The sequence below is a fragment of the Trachemys scripta genome, chromosome 4, assembly GCF_013100865.1.
Source record: "Trachemys scripta elegans isolate TJP31775 chromosome 4, CAS_Tse_1.0, whole genome shotgun sequence".
NCBI lineage: Eukaryota > Metazoa > Chordata > Testudines > Emydidae > Trachemys > Trachemys scripta.
The window spans coordinates 107,425,264-107,445,829 of NC_048301.1; the positions used below are offsets into that span (position 1 = coordinate 107,425,264).

At 44.9% G+C, this 20,566-nt stretch overlaps 1 protein-coding gene across 6 annotated transcripts in view; it reads right to left on the bottom strand.

The window, feature by feature from the left end:
* Positions 1-20,566, bottom strand: part of BRSK2 (BR serine/threonine kinase 2) — a 457,676-nt gene that overhangs the window by 71,650 nt on the left and 365,460 nt on the right. For all 6 annotated transcript variants that reach the window (XM_034770318.1, XM_034770317.1, XM_034770316.1 and 3 more), the window contains exons 6-8: positions 12,545-12,578; positions 11,552-11,620; positions 8,840-8,986 (exon numbers count right to left, since the gene is read on the bottom strand). In XM_034770318.1, the coding sequence (XP_034626209.1) occupies positions 8,840-8,986; positions 11,552-11,620; positions 12,545-12,578 (250 nt within the window). The remainder of the gene's footprint in view (positions 1-8,839; positions 8,987-11,551; positions 11,621-12,544; positions 12,579-20,566) is intronic.

Below are 20,566 nucleotides of genomic sequence, written 5' to 3' on the forward strand. Positions count from 1 at the left end.
GCAAAAAGAAATCAAAAAATCAAAAAACAGGAAAACTGCATAAAGCAACCAAATATGAGGGTTGCCTGTAGCTGGGCTTAGGTCACCCTCCTTAGAGTCCGGAAGTAAGAATCTCAGTTGTGATGCCCTGGTGCAATTATCTTAATGCACCCAAATGATGGGAGTTTTACACTGCATACAAAGCATCTGCTGGCTCACCTGCCCCATTCCAAACGGACCTGTCACTCGGGGCACCAAGAACAAAGGAGCAGGAATCACCAAGCACTAGTATAAAGTTTATTTTTTTCAATAGATATAGACACAGTCACAGGGAGGCCATAATGTATCTCCTGAAATGTAGGGAGGTGCACAGGCCATAATGACTGATCCACAGGCAGGGTGTAGAACCCAGCTTCCACTAGGGTTCACAGGCAAGTGTTCTGAAAAATAAGCTAAGAGGCGCATAATCCAATTGAAGTCAGTCAAAACCTGCTATTGACATACGCCTGCCTACAGGATGGTGCTGCCACTCCAAACTCCAGCCTATTTTCTTATAGGATTTGTTTTTTCTTTGAGACAGGAGATGTGTTCACAAAGGTAAGTAAAGTGAGATTTGTGCAGCTTGATTTCCACCAAGGCGCACTCCAGGTGGGCCACATGTTCATTATAACAGCTTCATCAAGACAAAGAGGAGTGAGTTTATGGTAATATAATTTAGTGCCCCAGCACAAGTCTTCCAGACCCCAATCTCCTCTGCTGACCTTGGGTCCTGCAACCCATTCCCACGCCAGTCAGGGACCCTTCACTACATGCTACATCCAAGGGAATGGTGAGACAGTGGTTGCTATGACTGTGGTGCTGGACAGACAATGATAAATACGGTAGAGGACTGGCCAGTTACCAAAGTTTGACACTAGGGATGTCTGCCTACAGAAGGCAGGCTCCAGGGGCTGTGTTGTGGTGACAACATTTTTCCAGAGCACAGGAAAAAGTCACTCTTCCAAAAGAAACTCCTGCTGAACTCTTCTCCCTAATCAACAGAGAGAACAAGCCCTGCTCAGCTATACCCCTACAGCAAATCTAAGCCTGTGCGTCTGCAGCAGCATCCTAGCAGGAAAAGACCATTTGCAGATGCCAAGAGTTTGTACCACATGAGGAACTTTGTATGTGGGTGTCTGTGTGTGCGCATGAGTGTACAGTGCACACACACACGGGCTTCAGCAGTGTACCAGTGAGAGGCAGGGGAGAGTTGGAAGGAAGCTCACATAATGTCTGTAAGATGAAATCAGAGGCCCATTAAACTGGTCAGCAAGAACGGAGACAGCTGTCCTGCCCTTATTACTTTCCACTTCATTTCCAGGCTAATGAGAACTGGCAAGCCAAAGAGAGAGAGAGACAGACAGACAGATGCTTGGAGACAGAGAGAAGGAGACTGACAGAGAGAAAGAGGAAACCGAGGTTTTTGTGTGTTATATAACAATGGCTCCTCGCCCTGGAAAGCCCAGCAGAGCACAGGCTGACTCTGTATGAGAGGGTTTGTTAAGTGTGACAGGGGTTTGCCTAGAATCCAAGGACAAGAAAGAAATGCAGTTGTCGGGAGGGTGGAAGGGTAGCTAAGGGAGATGAATGACCTTCTTTAGATCTGAGAAAGAAAGGGTTAAGCCTGCTGCTTCTAACCAGCTAATACCACCATCACACAAAAGGTTCCAACTGGATTCCCCATCCTCCCTTTTATCACCACAGAGCAGAAGCAGCAGCCATGCCTGTGTGACAGTGAGAAGAGTAGGTGTGTCTGCCTCCACTTATCACCAGGAGCTTTTCAATCACTGGAGCTCAGGTGTTTGGGCTCAAAGAGGGAGGAGAATCATGTTTGTTCCTCCTGTTAGGTTGGAGTCGGTGATGTGGACTTAACAGTAGTGGCTTTTAACCTTTTCCACGGCCCCTTTACCAAAAATCCTCTCCCATTTAGCCTTTGGTAAGGGCAGGGTCATGACATCCTGATACCTATTTGAGAGCTGCCCCCTTGAATTAATTAATTCACGCACACCACCATGTTCCAGACCATGGGTCTCAGCCAGGAGAACCCATGCTCTAGAAGATAGCAGTATGTATTCATTAATTTTTACGGTTAGTATTACAGTAGTGCCTAGAAGCTGCAGAACTGATCCAGGACCCCTCTGTGCTAGAGCTGTACAAACACAGAATAAAAAAGACAGTCCAGTTTGTAAACCTTCCCTCTTTCCTATTTCCCTCCCAGAGCTCCACACCAGGGATTTAACGTGGCCAATCACCATGTATACTTATTGAAGGCCCTGTTAAAGGGCTGTTGTACAGGTCTCCTTTATGTTGTTGCAACAGCTGCCATTTCACAGGGAGAGACCCCCACAGGATGCATATATGCCACCAGTACATAATATACACCCTAGGGAGGGGGGAGCTATTAATGATTTTGGATGGAGGGCAGGTGATGTGGCTAAGATACATTCAACTCTCTTTCATGCCTGTTTCTTTTACAGTCCTTTTGGTCTCTCTGTGTCAGGTTGTCCTCGTGTGGCTGTGATAAGCAGAAGTGTCAATATGGCTCAGGCAACAGCACTTCAGTTTCCCAGTCAGAGGGGGTCACAAGTTCATGTTCCAGTAACAGGACCTTCAGATGAGACATTAAACAGATGTCTGCTCTGCTGGCCATTCCAATTTAAGGTAAAGATCCCATAGCACTTTGCATTTGCCATAAAAACAGGTCCAAAGCTGTATGAGAGCTCTCACTGAGTGCACAATGGCTGCTGTTTGCCCACGCAACTGCAGCGCTACCCATATTGAAATAATTATTGTAAAGCACTTTGGGATACCCCAAGTATGAAAAGTGCTTTACAAAAACAATCGCTATTCTGATTTGCATTGAATTGTTATTATGATACCATACAAGTGTGCTTGCTGACGCCAACATTTTCCATTTTGTTTTTTTTTAAAGATAATTAATTAATGCTTTCTTGCTTTTCGTCTGCATTAAAGTGACAGGAGGGGTTATGGGAGGGCGATTGGTTTTGACAAGGAGAAGACTGTAGGCTTTTTAGGATGCAGTGTAGGGGAGGGTGAGCCACAGTGGGAGTTAATCTCACTCCTTCTGCCATCATTTAAACACAATGTTTAAATGCATTTAAGTGACAAAGGCATTTAACAGCTCTTCCCACAGGGATCTTCTCACTGTTCTCACAGGGGTTTCCCCGAATGGAATGCCATTATATGAAGGCTGTAAAAACGCTCTGTCCCCATATCTTCTCTCCACTGCAGGCACTTGCCACAAGAAGCCATCTCTAAAACAATAAAACCAACCTCTACCTTCACAGAGCCAGTGGAGGCTTCCTCATGCTTGAATGGTGGCCTTGGGAAGGGGGAGGGGATTTCCCAATACCAAAGCTTTACAGAAAAATGCACCATCATAATTAATTATTCTGATTATTTGTACTGCAGTAGCGCCTAGAAGCCCCAGTCAAGGATCAGGCCCCCCCGGGCTAGGCACTGTACAAACACAGAACAAAAAGATGGTCCTCCCTAAGAGCTTACAGTCTAGGTACAAGACACGAGACAACAGCTGGATACAGACAGAAGGAACCAATGAGAGGCAGTGGCTCAGCACATCAACTGCCTTAGCGTCGGTGACAGGCCAGAGCTGCAAAGTTCTGATGCAAATCTGAACTCTCCCAAAGTTTGTGGATTTTGGGACGGGGGCTGCAGGTTTGGCCCATCTCCAATTTGCGCAAGTGCAAGAGTTCCCAATGTGCCCCGGCAACAAAGGAGGCAAAGTTTCAAACCTCGGTGTGCCGTAAATTGGCCCTTTTAATAGGCCAATTAATTTATCAGGCCCCTTCTATATTCAAAAAGAGCTTTATGTCCAAGCATTAGTCTGTTGTATCATGTTAAAATATGGGTTTTCGTGGACAAACAGAACTTAAACTGAAGGCAGAGGGAAGCCCGAGATATTCTGACTAAGGTCAGGACCCTCCTGTGCCAGGTGCTGTACATACACACACAGTCAGTCCCTGCCCTGAAAAGCTTGCAGTCTAAACAAACAAGACAGACAAAGGGAATATCATTATTCCCCCACTTTACAGATGGGGACCTGAGGCAGAGAGAAATTAAAGTGACTTTCCCAATGACTTAACTAGAAGACCATCTATAACAGTGGTCACTGATCCTGGAGCCTCAGCCAATCCATCGCGATCTCCGGGCCGCTAAAAGTCCAGTGGTGCAGCGGGCTCAGGCAGGCTGCCTGCCTGCCATGGCCACATGCCGCTCCCAGAAGCAGCAGTCTGCTGGCATGTCTCTGAGTGCAGCCCCCAGGGAGGGGTGAGGTGGTTTCACGCGCTGCCCCCACCCCCAGCACTGTCCCTCCAGCTTCCATTGGTGGGGAACCAGCCAATGGGAACTGTGGGGGCAGCGCTTGTAGGCGCGGGCAGCACACGGAGACCGGCTGCCCCCTTCCCCCCAGGGGTCGCATGCAGAGAAGTGCCAGCAGACAGCCGCTTCCACGAGCGACATGGGGCCACGGCAGGCAGGCAGCCTGCATGAGCCCCACTGCGCCGCCAATCGGGAGCCGCCTGTGGTAAGTGCCTCACGGCCGGAACTTGCACCTTAAACCCCCTCCTGCACCTCAACCCCCAGCCCAGAGCTCCCTCCCAGACGCTGCACACCCTCCTGCACCCAATTCCCCTGCACCAGCCCGAAAACCCCTCCTGCACCAGACTCCCTCCCACAGCTTGCACCCCTCACTCCTGCACCTCAACCCCTAGCCCCAGGCTCAGCAAATGCACACCCCACAGTTGAGAATGTTACATTGATTTGTGACAATCCCTGAAGGATTTTGGATCTATAAACCACAAACAACACTAATAAAAAGTAAAACTAATGAAATGTCCAGTGGATTCTATGACATTAGGTGCAGTGTGACCATATGACGCCTGGACCCAAACTCCCGCCCAGATCTTGCACCCCTCACTCCTGCACCCCAACCCTCTGCCCCAGGCTCAGCCCGGAGCCCCCTCCCACACTCCGAACCCCTCGGCCCCAGCCCAGAGCCTGCACCCCATCCTGCACCCCAACCCCCTGCCCACGCCGGGTGAAAGTGAGTGAGGGTGGGGGAGAGTGAGCGACGGAGGGAGGGGAGCATGGAGTGAGTGAGGCGGGGCCTCTGGGAAGGGGCGAGGTAGATCCTGGGTTGATCTTACATTCAAAAAGTGATTTTGTGCGTAAAAAGGTTGGAGACCACTGCTCTAGTGCAATGAATACAAGCATCCTTCATGGCAAGCCAAGTGAGCTCCCTAGTGTAGAAGCGTCAGACATGTGCACATTTGATATATTTTGCTGGCTGCATGACAGGACATATACAAATTCTGCAAAATATATGCTTCAATAACATTTTTTCACCCTAGCTCTCATGGTTTCCAAAAATGAAGGGTGTGTAAACAGAGGCAGTGATATCTTCCTAAATCTCAAAGGTGTGAACTGCCCCACCCTCCGTTAATCCTAATGGGATGTTGGCGCTACAGCCCAATGATGGTAGTTTAAATGTCAACATTAACTCTTTTGTTGTTGATCATTTTAGTAGATGGAATGGGGAGTGTGAAGCCCTGTGTGAAGTGGGAATTGCTGTAAGGAAGGAAACTGCATTGGTAAGAAAAGAAGTGAGATAGAAGATAAGGGAGAAGGAGCAAAACAGAGAGGAGGAGGAGTAAAAAGGGAAAAAATGGTTGCACTCCTGTGGGTGACCATATTTTCCCAATGAGCGATGGTGAATATGACATTAAGGTACTGAACAAATTATAAATAATAGTAATAGCTTCAAACTTTGTTACTACGTACCAGCCATATTCTACCCTTGATCTTTGTGCAAATCTCCCATTGGCATGAGTGGGAGATCTGCTATGGATTGGGGGTAGCATGTAGTCCTACATTTATACGTTGCTCCATGGACCACAACTAACATGGAATCCAGCTCTCTCCTTAGAATGAATTTCATATCCTAGCCCTAGTGCAATAAACAAACAGATCCCTTTTATATGGCTGTCTAAGTGACGAAGATGCTAACACAATGGAAAGACAAGTGTGCCATCAGCAGGCAGTGGAGACAGCAAATTGAGAGCTCCCAAAATAATGAAAATACAGATTGTGGCCAATAAAGAATAGCTCTGCGTTGTGTCCATCCCCCCCGGCAGCTTTTATCGCTTGAATAAATTCATTTCAATTCCTATTCCCTGTCCTCAAGATATCGTACATCAGACCTGTTTGCTTTTTCCTATGGAAAAATGAAAATAATAGCTTTGGTGTTTGATCAGGATGAGGAGTAAGTCACTCCAGAATGACTTAAGCGTTTTCCCTCCTTTATCGCATGTGCTTTGCTGCATTAAATAATGCCAAAAATTTAGAGACAGCCCTATAAAATGAGCTTGGTTCAAAGGTGAACCTAAAGTCCTGACACACTGAAGAGGGTCTAGTGTCTGATACCTGGTTCATCACCCTCAGTTCACTGGAACCAGGACCTTTTCATAGATTCCCAGCCCAGAAGGGAACATTGTGACCATCTAGCCTGACCTCCTGTATAACTCAGAACAGAGAACTTCCCCCAAACAATTCCTAGAACATCACTTTCAGAAAAAACATCCAATCTTGATTTTAAAATTGTAAGTGATGGAGAATCCACCATGACCTTTGGTAAGGTGTTCCAATGGTTAATTATCCTCACTGGTGAAAATTTACACCTTATTTCCAGTCTCAATTTGTCTAGCTTCAACTTGCAGCCATTAGATTTTGTTATATCTTTCTCTGCTAGATTGAAGAACCAATTATCAAATATTTCCTTTATAAGGAAAGTGGTGGACTTCTAAACAAGCTAGTAATCTTTGTATGCAAAAGCACACTAGATAGATCAATCCCTAAATTAATAGCATGCCATCTATCTCAGGTATTTACATTACCTTAGTATCTGAGTGCCTTATCTTTAATGTATTTATCCTCACAACACCCCTGTGAAGTAAAGAAGTACTGTTATCCCCATTTTACAGATAGAAAACTGAGGCACAGAGAGACTAAGTGACTTGCCCAAGGCAATACAGGAAGTCTCTGGAAGACTAGGGAATTGAAGCCAAGTCCCAGGCTAGTACTGTAACCACTGAGCCATCCTTCCTCTCTATGCCAAAGCTCCCATTGACTTTAATGGTGCAGGATCAGGGCCTTATGCAGCTGCAAAATGCCTATTTTTGTAAAAAAAATCTCTATTTTCATTTTGTTTTTGTTTGAATGGGTTAACCAAGTCATTTTTCTATTAAAAAACTCCAATTTCCCCTCCCTGCCATTTCCCCCCAGATTTTTATTGAAAACCAAATCTTCAGTAAATGGATAGGTCTGATTACCATTTTGATAATGTTTTCAATTAAAATATAGAAAAAAGGTAAGAAATTCACACTCAGAAGGAAAAATATTGACAATTTGTTAGCCTTTTTTTTTAGAAAAATGGTCTGTTTTCAAAAAATGAACATTTTTGTTTGAAAATTTTTTGACCTGCTTTACTCATTTGTAGGGGCAGGATGGCTCAGGGAGGATATGAGTAAGAATATACAAAGCCTTTCACCTCTGGCTCACCGAATAGAACATGACCTGGTTTGGTAAGGAGTGAAACTCAAAGCCCACAGTGCAGCTGTCAGGTAGTATTATAAAGTGAGTTTGGAGGTAGGAGGAGTTCAGTTACTTCCTAGCAGACAGGTGTCTGCTTCCCAAACCCATCATCGCAGCCGGTGCAGACTGATTCTGCTGTTAGCAGTCTCTGCAGAGGCGCCAGGCACTGATCGGAGGAGAGTTTATTTATAAATATTTTAGCAGAATGAAGAACCAGGAGGAGTTTTAAATTTGCATTTCTTTATACATACTCCCACTCAGAATCTGCGAGTTTAGTAAACCTGTATAAAATCATCACTGGGGACTGACAACGTGATTTATAAAGGCCAAGATACCCACAGAGCCAGAAACCTCCACTGAATATCAGGCAATCTTGCTCTTCAAAATTATTTTTATTGCTAAATTTTCAAAATACCCCAAAACATTAACTTGGTATCAGTGACGGACATGATCGTTCCAGCGCATTCAGGGGGTAAGGTCTCCGAGGAATTGGTGGAACTCACCTTGGGTACAGAATCCCAGACGGCTCAACATGATGTGCCCAGGGCACAGGGTACCACAGCCTACCAAACAAAGCATAAGGACTCTAGAAGAAATGGTTCCAAGAACCCAGTATGCAGGTTGCCAGAGGACACTATAATGCACCCAGGATACAATGCAGGGCACCCTGAGATTCAGGAGCCTACAATGCATGAACCATTGCTTCACCCAGAAGTGCAAGAGATGCTGATCCCACACCAGGAAGGGGTGAAAGGGCAGTCCTAGCCCTCTAATAGTACATCAGTTCTATGACAAACCCACAGTCTGCTAAGCTGAGAAGCCAGAATACCAAGGCTGATTCCAAAATACACCAACTACTTGGCAGTGCCATCATGCCATCAGCAGGGGAGTTTTATTGTAAATGCACACACATTTCATACAAAGGAAAATCAAAGCAGAGTAACAATACAAATCTAAAATGCCCTCATGATTTGCAAGAGAAGGAAGTGTGCTTCTTCCCCAAACCCATATTCACTCCCTTCATCTATGGTTCAGGGATAGGAGCCTTTGGGCAGCTGCACCGTGGAGAATTACTTTAATTGTGCAACAATACATATAGGGAGAGAGGATGTGGGGATCCCACACAAAGAAACATAGATAGAAAGTCCTGAAAACATACCGATCACATGATTTGCAGTGAATACCCTCTTACCGTGAGACGTTTCGAGGCGTCCACTTCAATCATCCCCCGCAAGAGGTTCTGACAGTCCGGAGGGATGAAATGTGGCATGTGGAACACACCCCGCTTCACCTTCTCCAACAGCTGCCGCAAGTTGTCGTCGTCAAATGGCAGGGCACCCTGCAGGGACATGAGGGAGGAATTGTGGGTGGGAGAGAGGAGAAAAGAGGAATGGGAGAGGGCAAAAGGTGAGAAGTTGAGCAATTTGATGAAAAGAAAAGAAAAGAAAAGAAAAGAAAAGAAAAGAAAGTCAGTATACCATTATAAGAAGTGAAGCACATTTTCTTCACCTGTTGATAATTCCTTACCATTGCTTTACTTTTTCCAACATGGAAACGGAACCTTGGATGTAGTTTTTTTATATTAAACTTTTTTAAATTGGAAAATGAACAAGAGACTAAAACATAATGCAAAATATGATGTTGCCTTCTCAGGCAAATTCTTAAGACTCAGGGATCCACTTAAATTCAACTCAACATTTAGTAGCAGAGAGGTGATCAGCGACATTCAAGTAACCAAGTTCAGATTAGTGAGCCAATGTGTGGCTTTGGAAATGGCTTGGCACAAGTCCAAAATGCCATCAGCAAACAATCGAAGTGGGCACTGATTTACAATATGGTTCAGAGATTGCAACTGGTGACCACCATCACATTGTTCATTATCTCTCATCTTCCAGAGATGTAAGAGATGATAACATCTGCCATGCGATGTTCTGAAATGATTCAATATAGACTATTGTTTCTAGGGTAGGTTAAAAGCTGTAAATACTTTTCTGGGGTCATCAACCCGGAGTTTGTTTGGGACATTAACATTATTCCAGAATTCTTTCCCGTGTGCCCCAGGGTTGAATTAGGATGCTTTAAGAGCTTGAAGGTTCTCGAGGTCCACTGGATGAAACTATGATATGGTTTTATCACAAGCCTACCAGAGAATCTCTCCCCCGCAAAATTACTGGCATGATCCTGGTAGATGTCCGGTGTCCTCGAGTCCCATCAAAATCCATGCAAGTTGCGGGTTCTCAGCAATTCTTACAGCCAGGCTCTAAATGTCAGTGTTTACACTGTATTTACTTCAGTGCATGTAATGCTTGTGTAGGATAATTCAGTGTATATAACAGACTGAGACCAACAAATCTATTTACAGAGGCCACCAAAAGCCCATTTGATGCTAACAACCATTAGTCATTACCGACCTGTGTTTGTTCATGCTAGTGGCCTAGAAGCAAAAAGCCTCCTGTTCATTACCAATCCCTCCAGTTACCTAGTTCCTCATAACTATTCAGGACTTAAAGCAAAATCAATATTGAGAGTTAGGTACTTTGGCTAATGTAATATAGTTCAAGATAAAATGCAGCATTTCCTGGACGTAGCAACTAACGGCTGCTAATTACTAGCAATTGCTATTATGGCATAAGATTTTTCGTGGGTGTTTATCTTGATGTAATTAACTTGATGCTTGGCACTGAGCATCAGTGATCGGCTAGTTTCAACCACTTTAAAGGCTCAGGTTTATACCTAGAAACAACCCAAGACATTTTCCAGAGACCATGGGGTACAAAATCTCAAAGGGCATCCATCCTGGTGAGAATGGAGTACTCACGCTGATAACTCCCAGGCAGCTTTTCTGGGTCTCTTTTTCCTGTTGTTTCAAAAGGTCAAATCACAAGCTCTTTACTCAGCTATTCCTCCCATTCTTCACTCAGGCAAACTCCCATTGGATGTCAACAGAAGTCTGCCTGAGAGAGAACTGGCTAGTAACTGTGCAAGGACAACAAAATATGGAGCAAGGAGCTTTGCTGTTTGTAACTGTACATGATCACTTGACATATTACAAACAAGACGAATAATTTCATACACCTTAAGGCTATCTTACTTGTCACTTATGGCATCCTACTTCTTGTTTATGGGAGTACAAACCAGATTTCCTGTATAAAGCTGAACAGAGGCAAAACTCACTTGATTTCAAGTTCTGTTACAATGTTTGTCTGGTTTTGGGGTTTCATACCATCTGTGTAACTCAGAACAAGTTCTGTGCAGCTCATGAGCCTTTCACTGAGCCAGGGACAAATTCTGAAACAGAATATTTCAGGTGCCAGGAAAGGAATTATTATTTGTGTGGAAACCAGTTGAAACAGGGTACTTTTGGCTCAATTCTACATTCTCAAATGCAGTTTACAGAGGCTCAAAATTGGCATGAGCCACAGCTGTTACATTTCACTCACATCCGACAAAACTATTTGAATGAAGATGCATATACATGTAAAAATACGCCACACCAAACCACTTTCCTGATCCTATGAAGGACAGCCTAGGATCCTCCCTGTCCTGAAGTTGCAACCCTGACCACCTATCTCTCTGGGGCCAACTGACTTCAGTGAGTTTTGAATCAGGTTCTTAAAGTGCTGCCCCACAATAACAGAGCAAAGAGCACATAGGGAAGCAGCTTTCCCACAATCCCCTCTGCTCTGCTGTACAGGGTGGCAGCCCTTCAAAGTCGAAGTGAAATATTTATCATGCATTCCCTTTTGGGACAGATGCTGAGAGATAGAAGATGCAGCTGAGAGATATAGAAAGAGAGAGGGTACCCAGGAGAGACTTACATGATGTCAGTAGATTTAACATGAAATACAGCAGCATTGTGGGTTTTTTTTTCTGTTTAAAGGAGGTAGCAAGGCTGATGACTCACCACTAACAATGCAAATAAAATGACTCCACAGCTCCAGACATCCGCTTTCCTCCCATCGTATTTTTCTCCCTGGGCAACAGAGATAGAAGTTTAAATGAATGCTTGTTAGTAAGAGAATTAGCCATCCTTGAATAATGGGGGAGGGGAGAATGGGAGACCTGAAGTTTTGATCCAAGAAGCTATTTCTTGGAGAGCTACCTAAGTAGCAGGCCAGAGCGGCCCATGGGTTCTTGTGAAAATCAGTGTTATGTCCTTGTCTGAGGGATGCGAGAGAGCAAAGCCTACAATATGGGGAAGGGAGGGAATGGCCACGGAGCAGTAAAAGAACTGAGGAGTCAGCACTTAATCAGAAATGTCAGAGATGCCTTCAGGATATCAAGAAGCTGCTTCTCTCCTGGTTAGCTCTTTATAGAGCTCGGAATGGGTCATATTATTTGCTAACTTGTCATGTTTTCTGGCAATTCTCTTCTATTGATTTTCTGAATCACTTGGCTTCATATTACTGCTGTGCATCAACAGGCGGGAAACCTGGTCTTTGGAGCCCTGGGCCACCAGAGCCTACAGTAGCCAGCCTTAGGGGAAGAAGAAAGAGTTGGAGAAAGGAGTACCTCCTATTGCTCAATAGCAAACTAGTAACAGTGCTGACAGTCCAATCTGGCTTGAGGGGATATTTAGGGACTCCATAGGGGACATGGAGGCCCACTGGATGGAAATAACATGGAAAACAAAACCATTGTACTTCTGGCTGGTCAACGACTGAAGTAGCTGTTCCACTATGAATGACCTCTGCTCTCACAGTGACATATGTTCATGACCTTTATACTAGTGGTGTAACTCGCTTTTGGGCCTTGTCACATGAAGGAAAATGACAGTTACATTAAGCATTTGCAATGCTAACTGCCTTGGGATCACTTCCTGTAGAGGGTACCTGCCTGCATCCATGTAACGAGTGACATGCTTTTATACAAATGCTGAGAGTACAAGCTAACTTACCCGGATCACTTCAGGGCAGGCATAATGTGGCGACCTGTAAAGCAAAACACAATCAAATGAGCATCTTAACCTATACTTCTTAGATGCATTTGTAATCTGCCTACCACACTGGTATCTGGGAGCCTTCTACATAATTTAGGAGAGACAGAACAACACTCCAATCCCTGACCTCAGTTTAAGCCCGTTTGTGACACAGACTCATACCCAGGAAGTGGCCACCCAGAAGAATAATCCTAACACATAATCGGGAGAAAACCTTTAGAAACAGAGGCAACTTTAATTCAGGCTCTGATGCATCTCTTTCAGGAATAGATTTCTGAGTTCTGATCCCACTTCAGCAAAGCCCATGAAGGCCCACTGTGACCAGGGTCTTGCGGTGAAGAAGCTCATGTTCTTGGGGTCCCATTTGGAACCTAGAGGGTCTAGCTCATATTGATGGAGGCATAGTTGTATGTATTGTCAGTGCTTAGGGGAAGCCCACCTTTCCACCCAACTCTTACATAGCAATACACCCCTAAAAATGCATGAGCTTCTATTAGCCCCCCCAAACCCAGTATGGTAATTTGCCCATCAGCACAGCACTTTTCTGCAGTGAAGATGTAGCCACCAAAGACCACATATTCCCCTGCTCCACCTAGATTAGGATAGAGGCTTCTGGGATGGACACTCACAGGATTTAAAAAGAACTCTACCCATTTTGCTCCGTTCAAACTGTATTATACCATGCAAGGGAGAAGAGGAATGGAGAGCTATACACTGTCCTGCAGTACTGCAGCCCAGTTGCCTCTCATCAGATATTTTTACCTGGCCCTGTGTATAAAATTAAAGGCAGTCATGGCATATGCTAGCTTAGTTTTTAAAAAAACACTTTCAGACCAATCAAATACATGCACCTGAATCATCCCCTGCACCTTTCCAATTATCACGTAATGTCATCTTTCATTTGCTCTCGGCCTCTCCAGTGGGCATAACAGCTGCTAATCCATGATTTTAACATGCGACTTTGTTTTTTTTAAAATGGAAAGGATGGACTTCCTAGATATTACAGCAATGACGATTTACTTTATAGCATCCACTAAAGGGAGCCTCACAAAGCAGAAGGGACCCAAGTTGTCCTAAGCACTTACCCAAGACACTCCTACTGACATCTCCTGGTAATTACAAGGCTGCCCCAGTTGTGTATTTGCCCTTTGGGCCAAAATAATCATGTGGTTGGTGACGCCTGTTTTATGTCACAACGTTTGTAGTTTTATGCTGGGACACTGCACAAACTGTACTTCCATCCTGACGCAATATACAGATGCAAAGTCCCAATGTGAGGATTCAATACCATGGCACTGGGAAGATGGATCATGATAAACCCAAGGTATATTTAGGACTCCGAGGGTACATCTACACTGGAATAAAAGATCCGTGACACAGCCATGGCTGGCCTGGGTCAGCTGACTTGGGCTCATGTGGCTTGGACTGTGGAGTAAAAACTGCTGTGTAGATGTTTGGGCTTGGACTGGAGCCCAGGCTCTGTGACACTCCCCCCTTGGTGAGTCTCAGAGCTCAGGCTCAGTGCTGAGGCATAATGTCTACCCAGCAATTTTACAGCCCTGCAGCCCAAGCCCTGCAAACCCAAGTCAGGTGGCCCAGGCCAGCTGCAGGTGTTTGATTTCTGTGTAGACATATCACATTGCAAGCTAAGCTTAAGCAACGTGATATAGACCTGTGAAGCAAGGCTCAGCAAAGTTTGGGACAGTTGAAAACTGTCCACAGAAGGTAGCGTTTACAAATACTCTCTCTGTGAGGTTACAAGGGACATTCTAACCAGAGCAATCAGATCAGTAGTCCTCAGGTGGTCTTCATTTAAGAGGGAGCTTGTAAATTTAGATTATTGAGTCAAAACAGACTATGGTTCAATTCTAATTTAATAAAAATTGGACTCGGTCTTCATATAGTTGGGTGGATTTGGTACTGGCATGTAGCTGCATATTTGGGAGGGAAAAGGTGGTCATGTGGCTAAAGCATAGAAGTTGGAGTGAAGATACTGGGGCTCTGTTGCCAGCTCTTATGTCCTGCATATTCTTTGGTGAGTTACTTAGTTCAAAACTTGCCATCCTAATAATATGTCCAAACCAAGAAAGCCACCCAAATTAAACCAGTGCTGATGCTGGCAGATGCCATGAATATCCTCATTACTGATCTTGTCCTCCCACTTAATATGAAGCAATTGATGAAGATGGTGAGAATCAAAAACATCAGTCCGCCTGTCTTCAGCCTTTCCTCGGTCCTCACATTTCACTGCTGTACAACAGCACTGTAGTTTTATTGATCTGCAGTTTCATGGTAACATAGAAGTCCCGATATTTCCACAGAGGCCGCTTAAGGGCCTGGAACATGGCAGTGTCAGCTGCTGCTATATAAACATCCACATCTTTCGAACATTACAATCCCATGTATGATAGTGATAACATAACAATATTCTTGGCCCTCGGCCAAGCTACCATTAATTTCAGGGCTTTGCAGTGGGTCATTTACCTTTGTCAGAAAGAAATTGATGTCAGCGTAAGGTGCGGAGTAGTTTGTGCATGTGCATGTTTTTATCTATGCTAGGTACATTAGTCCAGTTACTCTTAAAACAAAGATATACCCAGCCGCACACATGTAACTCCAGAAGCTACAGCTCAGCCATTCTGAGCCTCTGCCAGGAACAGCTGCCTTCATCATCTCCTCCCAAATCCATAACTGTCCTCCCTACTGCCATGGAGCCTTACCCTCCTAGCTCTCCTATCATCCTCCAGTCAGGACACAGAAAAGCAGTGGCAGATTCATCTTCAGCAGATTCATTAGGCTGTCCTCCACTGAACTATTATTGCTTCAGAGATTCATAATAATATGGGATGAGGTTTGGGGGATGCAATGGGTTAATGGACTGGCTTTCAGACCAGTGACCAAATGCATCATGGATCGCAAATGAAATTATTTTGGCGAGTGACAGAATCCCTGGCAGGTATTTCTACACATCATAAAACCACTGCAGAGTTGGCAGTCTCGGTTTAGGAGAGATCCAGGTCAGGGATGAAGAGCAGTAACCGACTTTGGGTTGGAGTCCAGGACTGGACTAGCATAGCAAATTGCAGATGGGAATGGAGGTGCTTAGTCAGAGCGGTATAAGGGCCCAAGATGGGAGATGTAGGATGTGTGTCACTGCATGTGAGGATTGAAAACATCAATTACCGCTTGCAGAACAGAGAGCATAAAAACAGTTTACATCTGACCTGGGACATTTGGTTCAACCAGCCATTCAGTTAAGTCACTCAGGGCTTGCCTACACTACCGATTAAGTTGATGTAACTTACGCTGCTCAGGGGTGTGAAAACATCACATCAACTTAAAGTGCTGTCCACACTGCACTACATTGGCTCTCCCGCTGACACAGCTTCCGCCTCTCACAGAGGTGGAGTAATTACGTCGATGGGGGAGTGCTCTCCCGTTGGCATAACGCGTCTCCAGGGGCACAGCACACTGGGTGCAGGTGCGCCGATGTAGCGCGATAGTATAGACTTGCCCATAGTACTGGACACATTACTGTGAATGCATTCTCTGCTGCCGAGTCATAGCAGCTTTCTATGCAATGTCCACCTGAAAAAGCGCAGGAGGATGTAGCCAATGTGTTAGGACGTGGTCTAGGTACGTCTATAGCCCCCATCACCACAGTGTTTGAATTTCTCTTGATCTTGAATGGATTTTAACCTCACAACTTCCTTGTAAGGTAGGGAAGTACCATCCTCCGTTTACAGATGGGGAACTGAGGCACAGGGTAGATAAAATGACTTGCCCATAGTTACATAGGAAGTCAGCAGCCAAGCTAGGAATTGAACCCAAGTCTGTTGAGCCCCAGTTCAATGTCCTAGGTGCTACACCAGACTTCCCACTCTGTAGGCACAGAACGTTTCCTGGGGAGACATGGAATTTTCAGGTGCATTGAGAGAGTATAGTAACATTTTTCTTTCTTAGTTATGTGGATTGCCTCACCATATTTATTCCTGTATGGTAACTTTATCAGAGACAGGCGCCAACACTCCTACCTCTGGATACTGAGGGGGGCAAGACTGGAATACAATCTCCCCAATCACACCGTATGACAACACTCATCCCTTCAAAAGAGAGGGACCTCAGTTCTGCAATCTGCATACCAACATATCTCCTTCTGCATACTGCCATCACACACCTCAAAAGCATCACCGTCCCCTTATCTCCACCAGATTGGAAGGGAATCTCACAGGATTCTTAAAGGATCCCCCAGGCTGGAATCTATTGGAATCCTCCCAGAAGCTGGCAGGAGAGGAGGGGAGAAGGATTCAAAAATCCCTTGAATGCCAATCAAATGTGTGGCAGCATCCACTAACCTCGTGGAAGGTGTAAAAAAATCCAGTGAACAAACTGGCAATATCCTACTCGTGGAAGGTTGGGCTAACTAAATAAATGATGCTTGTGGAACTGGGGCATTTTTGGGGGTAGGATACATGGATAAAGCTGGGGGAGAGGAAGCTGGGTTAACCTGACCATTCAACAGCTGCAGTGCAACACTCTGAATTCTTTCCAGTGTACGGCAGCTGTATATCTATGGCTTTATCTTGGCTGCATGGGATCCTCTGGCCAGCCAGAATATGTAGAAAATTCATTTCCATGCTGCCAATCACAAAGCAACTTCAACTGCTTTAAAGAGAAAAACTCAAATTTAATCAAAAATCTATTTCTCTTTCCACAGAGTCATGAATATTTCCTTGGCTCTTATCACTAATTATTCAGTGTGTGTATGTCTAAGCAACTTTCTCTGCTTCTTCCCCCTAGGCCATTCTCCTCATCTTTCGGCTACATCTCTATGCAGTGAAGCCACAATCTGTCTTTGATAACAAATAATAATATCACTAAGCAAGATCAAGAAGCAGCTTTTGCCAGCGGGCTCTGCTGTGAAGCGGCGCCAGTGCATTGTTTATTTGACAGGTGATGCTGACTTCCCTGGGCCGCAGCCTGCCCACAGTTGCAACGATTTTCGGAATGGTCATTCTATAGGCCATGACCTCTGGGGGAAGCAGTGGTTCTCTGAGTGGCCATTCTTCAGGCCTCAACAACTGGAAGGAGTGCGTTCTCAGGTATGCACTCGCTCTGTCTCTGCTGTCCTCATGCCCTGAATTCCCCAGTTAAAGAGGGCAGGTGTGGCTGCACTTTTCTCCTGCGACTGGCTGCTGTTTCTGCTACTGCTGGGGCTACCACAGGCTGTCTCTCCTTCTCCTCTGCTGCTCTTCGCTGGTTCCTAGTTGGCTTTCAGAGGCAGAAAGTCAGATAGCAGCACTGACGGCCTCCCATACCTTCTCCTACAGGCTGGGTGCTAAGGGCTGAGAGGAAGGGGAGTGCCACCAGGGTGGGGCAAGAGGAATGGGGAATTCTGCCGGAGGAAGATGTGGATGGAGAAATCCCACTGGAGGAAGGCAGGAGAGAAAGAGGCAGAGATATACTGGAAAGGAGAACAACACAGTGATGGTCTGGCAGGGTTTAAGTTTAGGAGAGGGGCTATCTGATGATGGTGCTGGTAACAACTCTATAGTTAAGGTTGAGTTCTGTTTTACACTTAAAGCAGACACTCAGCCTGTTTGCTTTGTATGAAAAATACAGCATATCCTTCCCAACCTTAGAGCACTTACTCTTCAAGCATGAAGGAAATCCATTACTTAGTTTATGAATTAAAATATATTAAAAACTGGGTCCTTTAAGAACTCCAATATCTGTGTCAGTCTTTACTCTATCTCCAATTATTTTAGTGAGAGAATAACATAGACACTTCAACACAACAGTCCATAGAGTTAAAATTAATTTCTTATGTACAAGATTTCAATTAAGTTGTAATTAAGCTAAGTTATTAACAATTGTGTCTAATTATATATAGGCTACAGACAGGCTCAGGTCAATCACCCAAGTAACTCTTAAATAGAACCACTGACATCAGAGATAACTCAGCCAATCTCCACATTTTCTGTACAGCTAATTTGCATGCAATAATTCTATTGGCTCACAGGAGTCAGTGGCATAAAGGATATTAGACATGTGTCAAGAGTTCTCATTGGTCGATTACTTGGCCCAGTGGTCACTGCTCTTTAAAAGTTCAATGGCCACATGCTAGCTTTTTTCATTTGTAGATTCACAGGTTCTAAGGCCAGAAGAGGCCATTGTGATCATCTACTCTGAGCTCCTGAATAACACAGGCCATAGAACTTTCCCCAAATAATTTTTAGAGCAGATCTTTTAGAAAAACATCCAATGGAGAAGCCACCGTACCATTCAAATGGTTAATTACCCTCACTGGTAAAAATTTGCATCTTATTGTCAATCTGAATTTGTCTAGCTTTAAATTCCAGCCATTGGATCGTGTTATACCTTTCTCTGATAGAGTGAAGAGTCCGTTATCAAATATTTGTTCCCTGTCTGGATACTTACAGACAGTAATCAAGTAACCTTTAACTTTCTCTTTGTTAAACTTCTCTTTCTGCATCAATGGCTTCCCATGGCACTGTTGCCTTGGCAGCACTACTGGGGGAACAGAAGCGGGAGCACAGAAGAAGCCCTTCAAGTACAGAGACATTGGGGCTCAGGGGCTCGGCTCTCCCAACCCTCCCTTCACTTAGCACCAGTCTTACTAACCCAAGGCTCCAAATCAGGGATGGGCAACTTCAAGGCAGGCTGGAGTTAGTAGGGATGGGGACGGGGGTGTTGCTTCCTGCCCCTAAGGGTGTGTGATGTGTGTGTGTGAGTTTGGAGAGTGAGCCCACCTCACACTTGGCCGCAGTGGTGGCTCCTCAAACATGGGGCTGGGCCTGGCTTTAGCCTGCTGGCTCTCACCACAGTGCCATGTGACGTGCACATCTGTGCGCAAGTGTGGCCCTTTCTCCTGATTCCCTGTCTCCTCCCTGGCCCTGGTGGTGCCAGATTGCCTGTCCTGAGCTGGGCTGTGATGGGCCAAATAAAATGATCTGGTGGGCGGGATGTGGCCCCTCGGGCACCAGCTGCTCTAAATGAACACGTCAATGAGTTTATCTTTACTGCAGCATTAACCTGGGTGATCACTACTCGAGTCTGAGAAACTGGGTTAGCCGCTACAATGCCCCACTTGAGTTACTGGGCCCACTCACCCAAGTGTGTCACTAGCACATGGCTCTTTGCCTTGCAATAAGCTGAGCCACTCTATGACTCTTTTCCAGTGAATTGCAGGAGAACTTGTCTGTCCTTCTGGGCACCTGGAGGGAAGTGTGGGAAGGCAATGGAGGACAATCAGCACTTATGGGGTTTAGCCTGCATCCTTACTGCAAAGTGGGTAAGTTTCTAGCCTGAGTGCAAGTAGCACTTGAGCATTAGTCTAAACCCCATGATAGGCCAGGTAGTCCAGGTGTAAGGCACCATCACACTCAGGCCAGAGGACTGTGTGCGTCAACAGCAGCTGGGTTGGGGCAACACCTGAGTTAACTTTTCAGAGAAAACATGCCCAATTGCAATTTAAAGACCATATTCACCGGTGCATATTAGCTGCTTTGCACTGTTCTTGCAAAACAGTTGTAAACGAAGCTTAGTTAACCATTGAGCTCTGGATGCTTTTCTGCTTATCTGGTGCACTGGGCTATCTGCCTTAAACTAAAATAACTAAAATTGAAAAAAAAAAAAAAGTTGACAGTAGATACCATATATCTTCAAATCATTAGAAATATCACATGGTAAGATTCTCTTTGGGTCTCTCATATAGTATTCATGTATAAACATTTTAATAACCAAGGAAATTCCCAGGCAAAAAACTATGTAAGATGGAGTAAATGTTGAGAGAACATTTTAGTAATTCAAGATAAAAAAAACATTACAGAAATGTTATAATTATCCCAAAACGGAGTATTGTAAACCTAGGAAATTCAGAATTAGAACTACTTACATTTTAAGAAATGTAGGAAATTACCCCCCCCCCCGCACTGCATTAAAAGGACAATAAGGCTG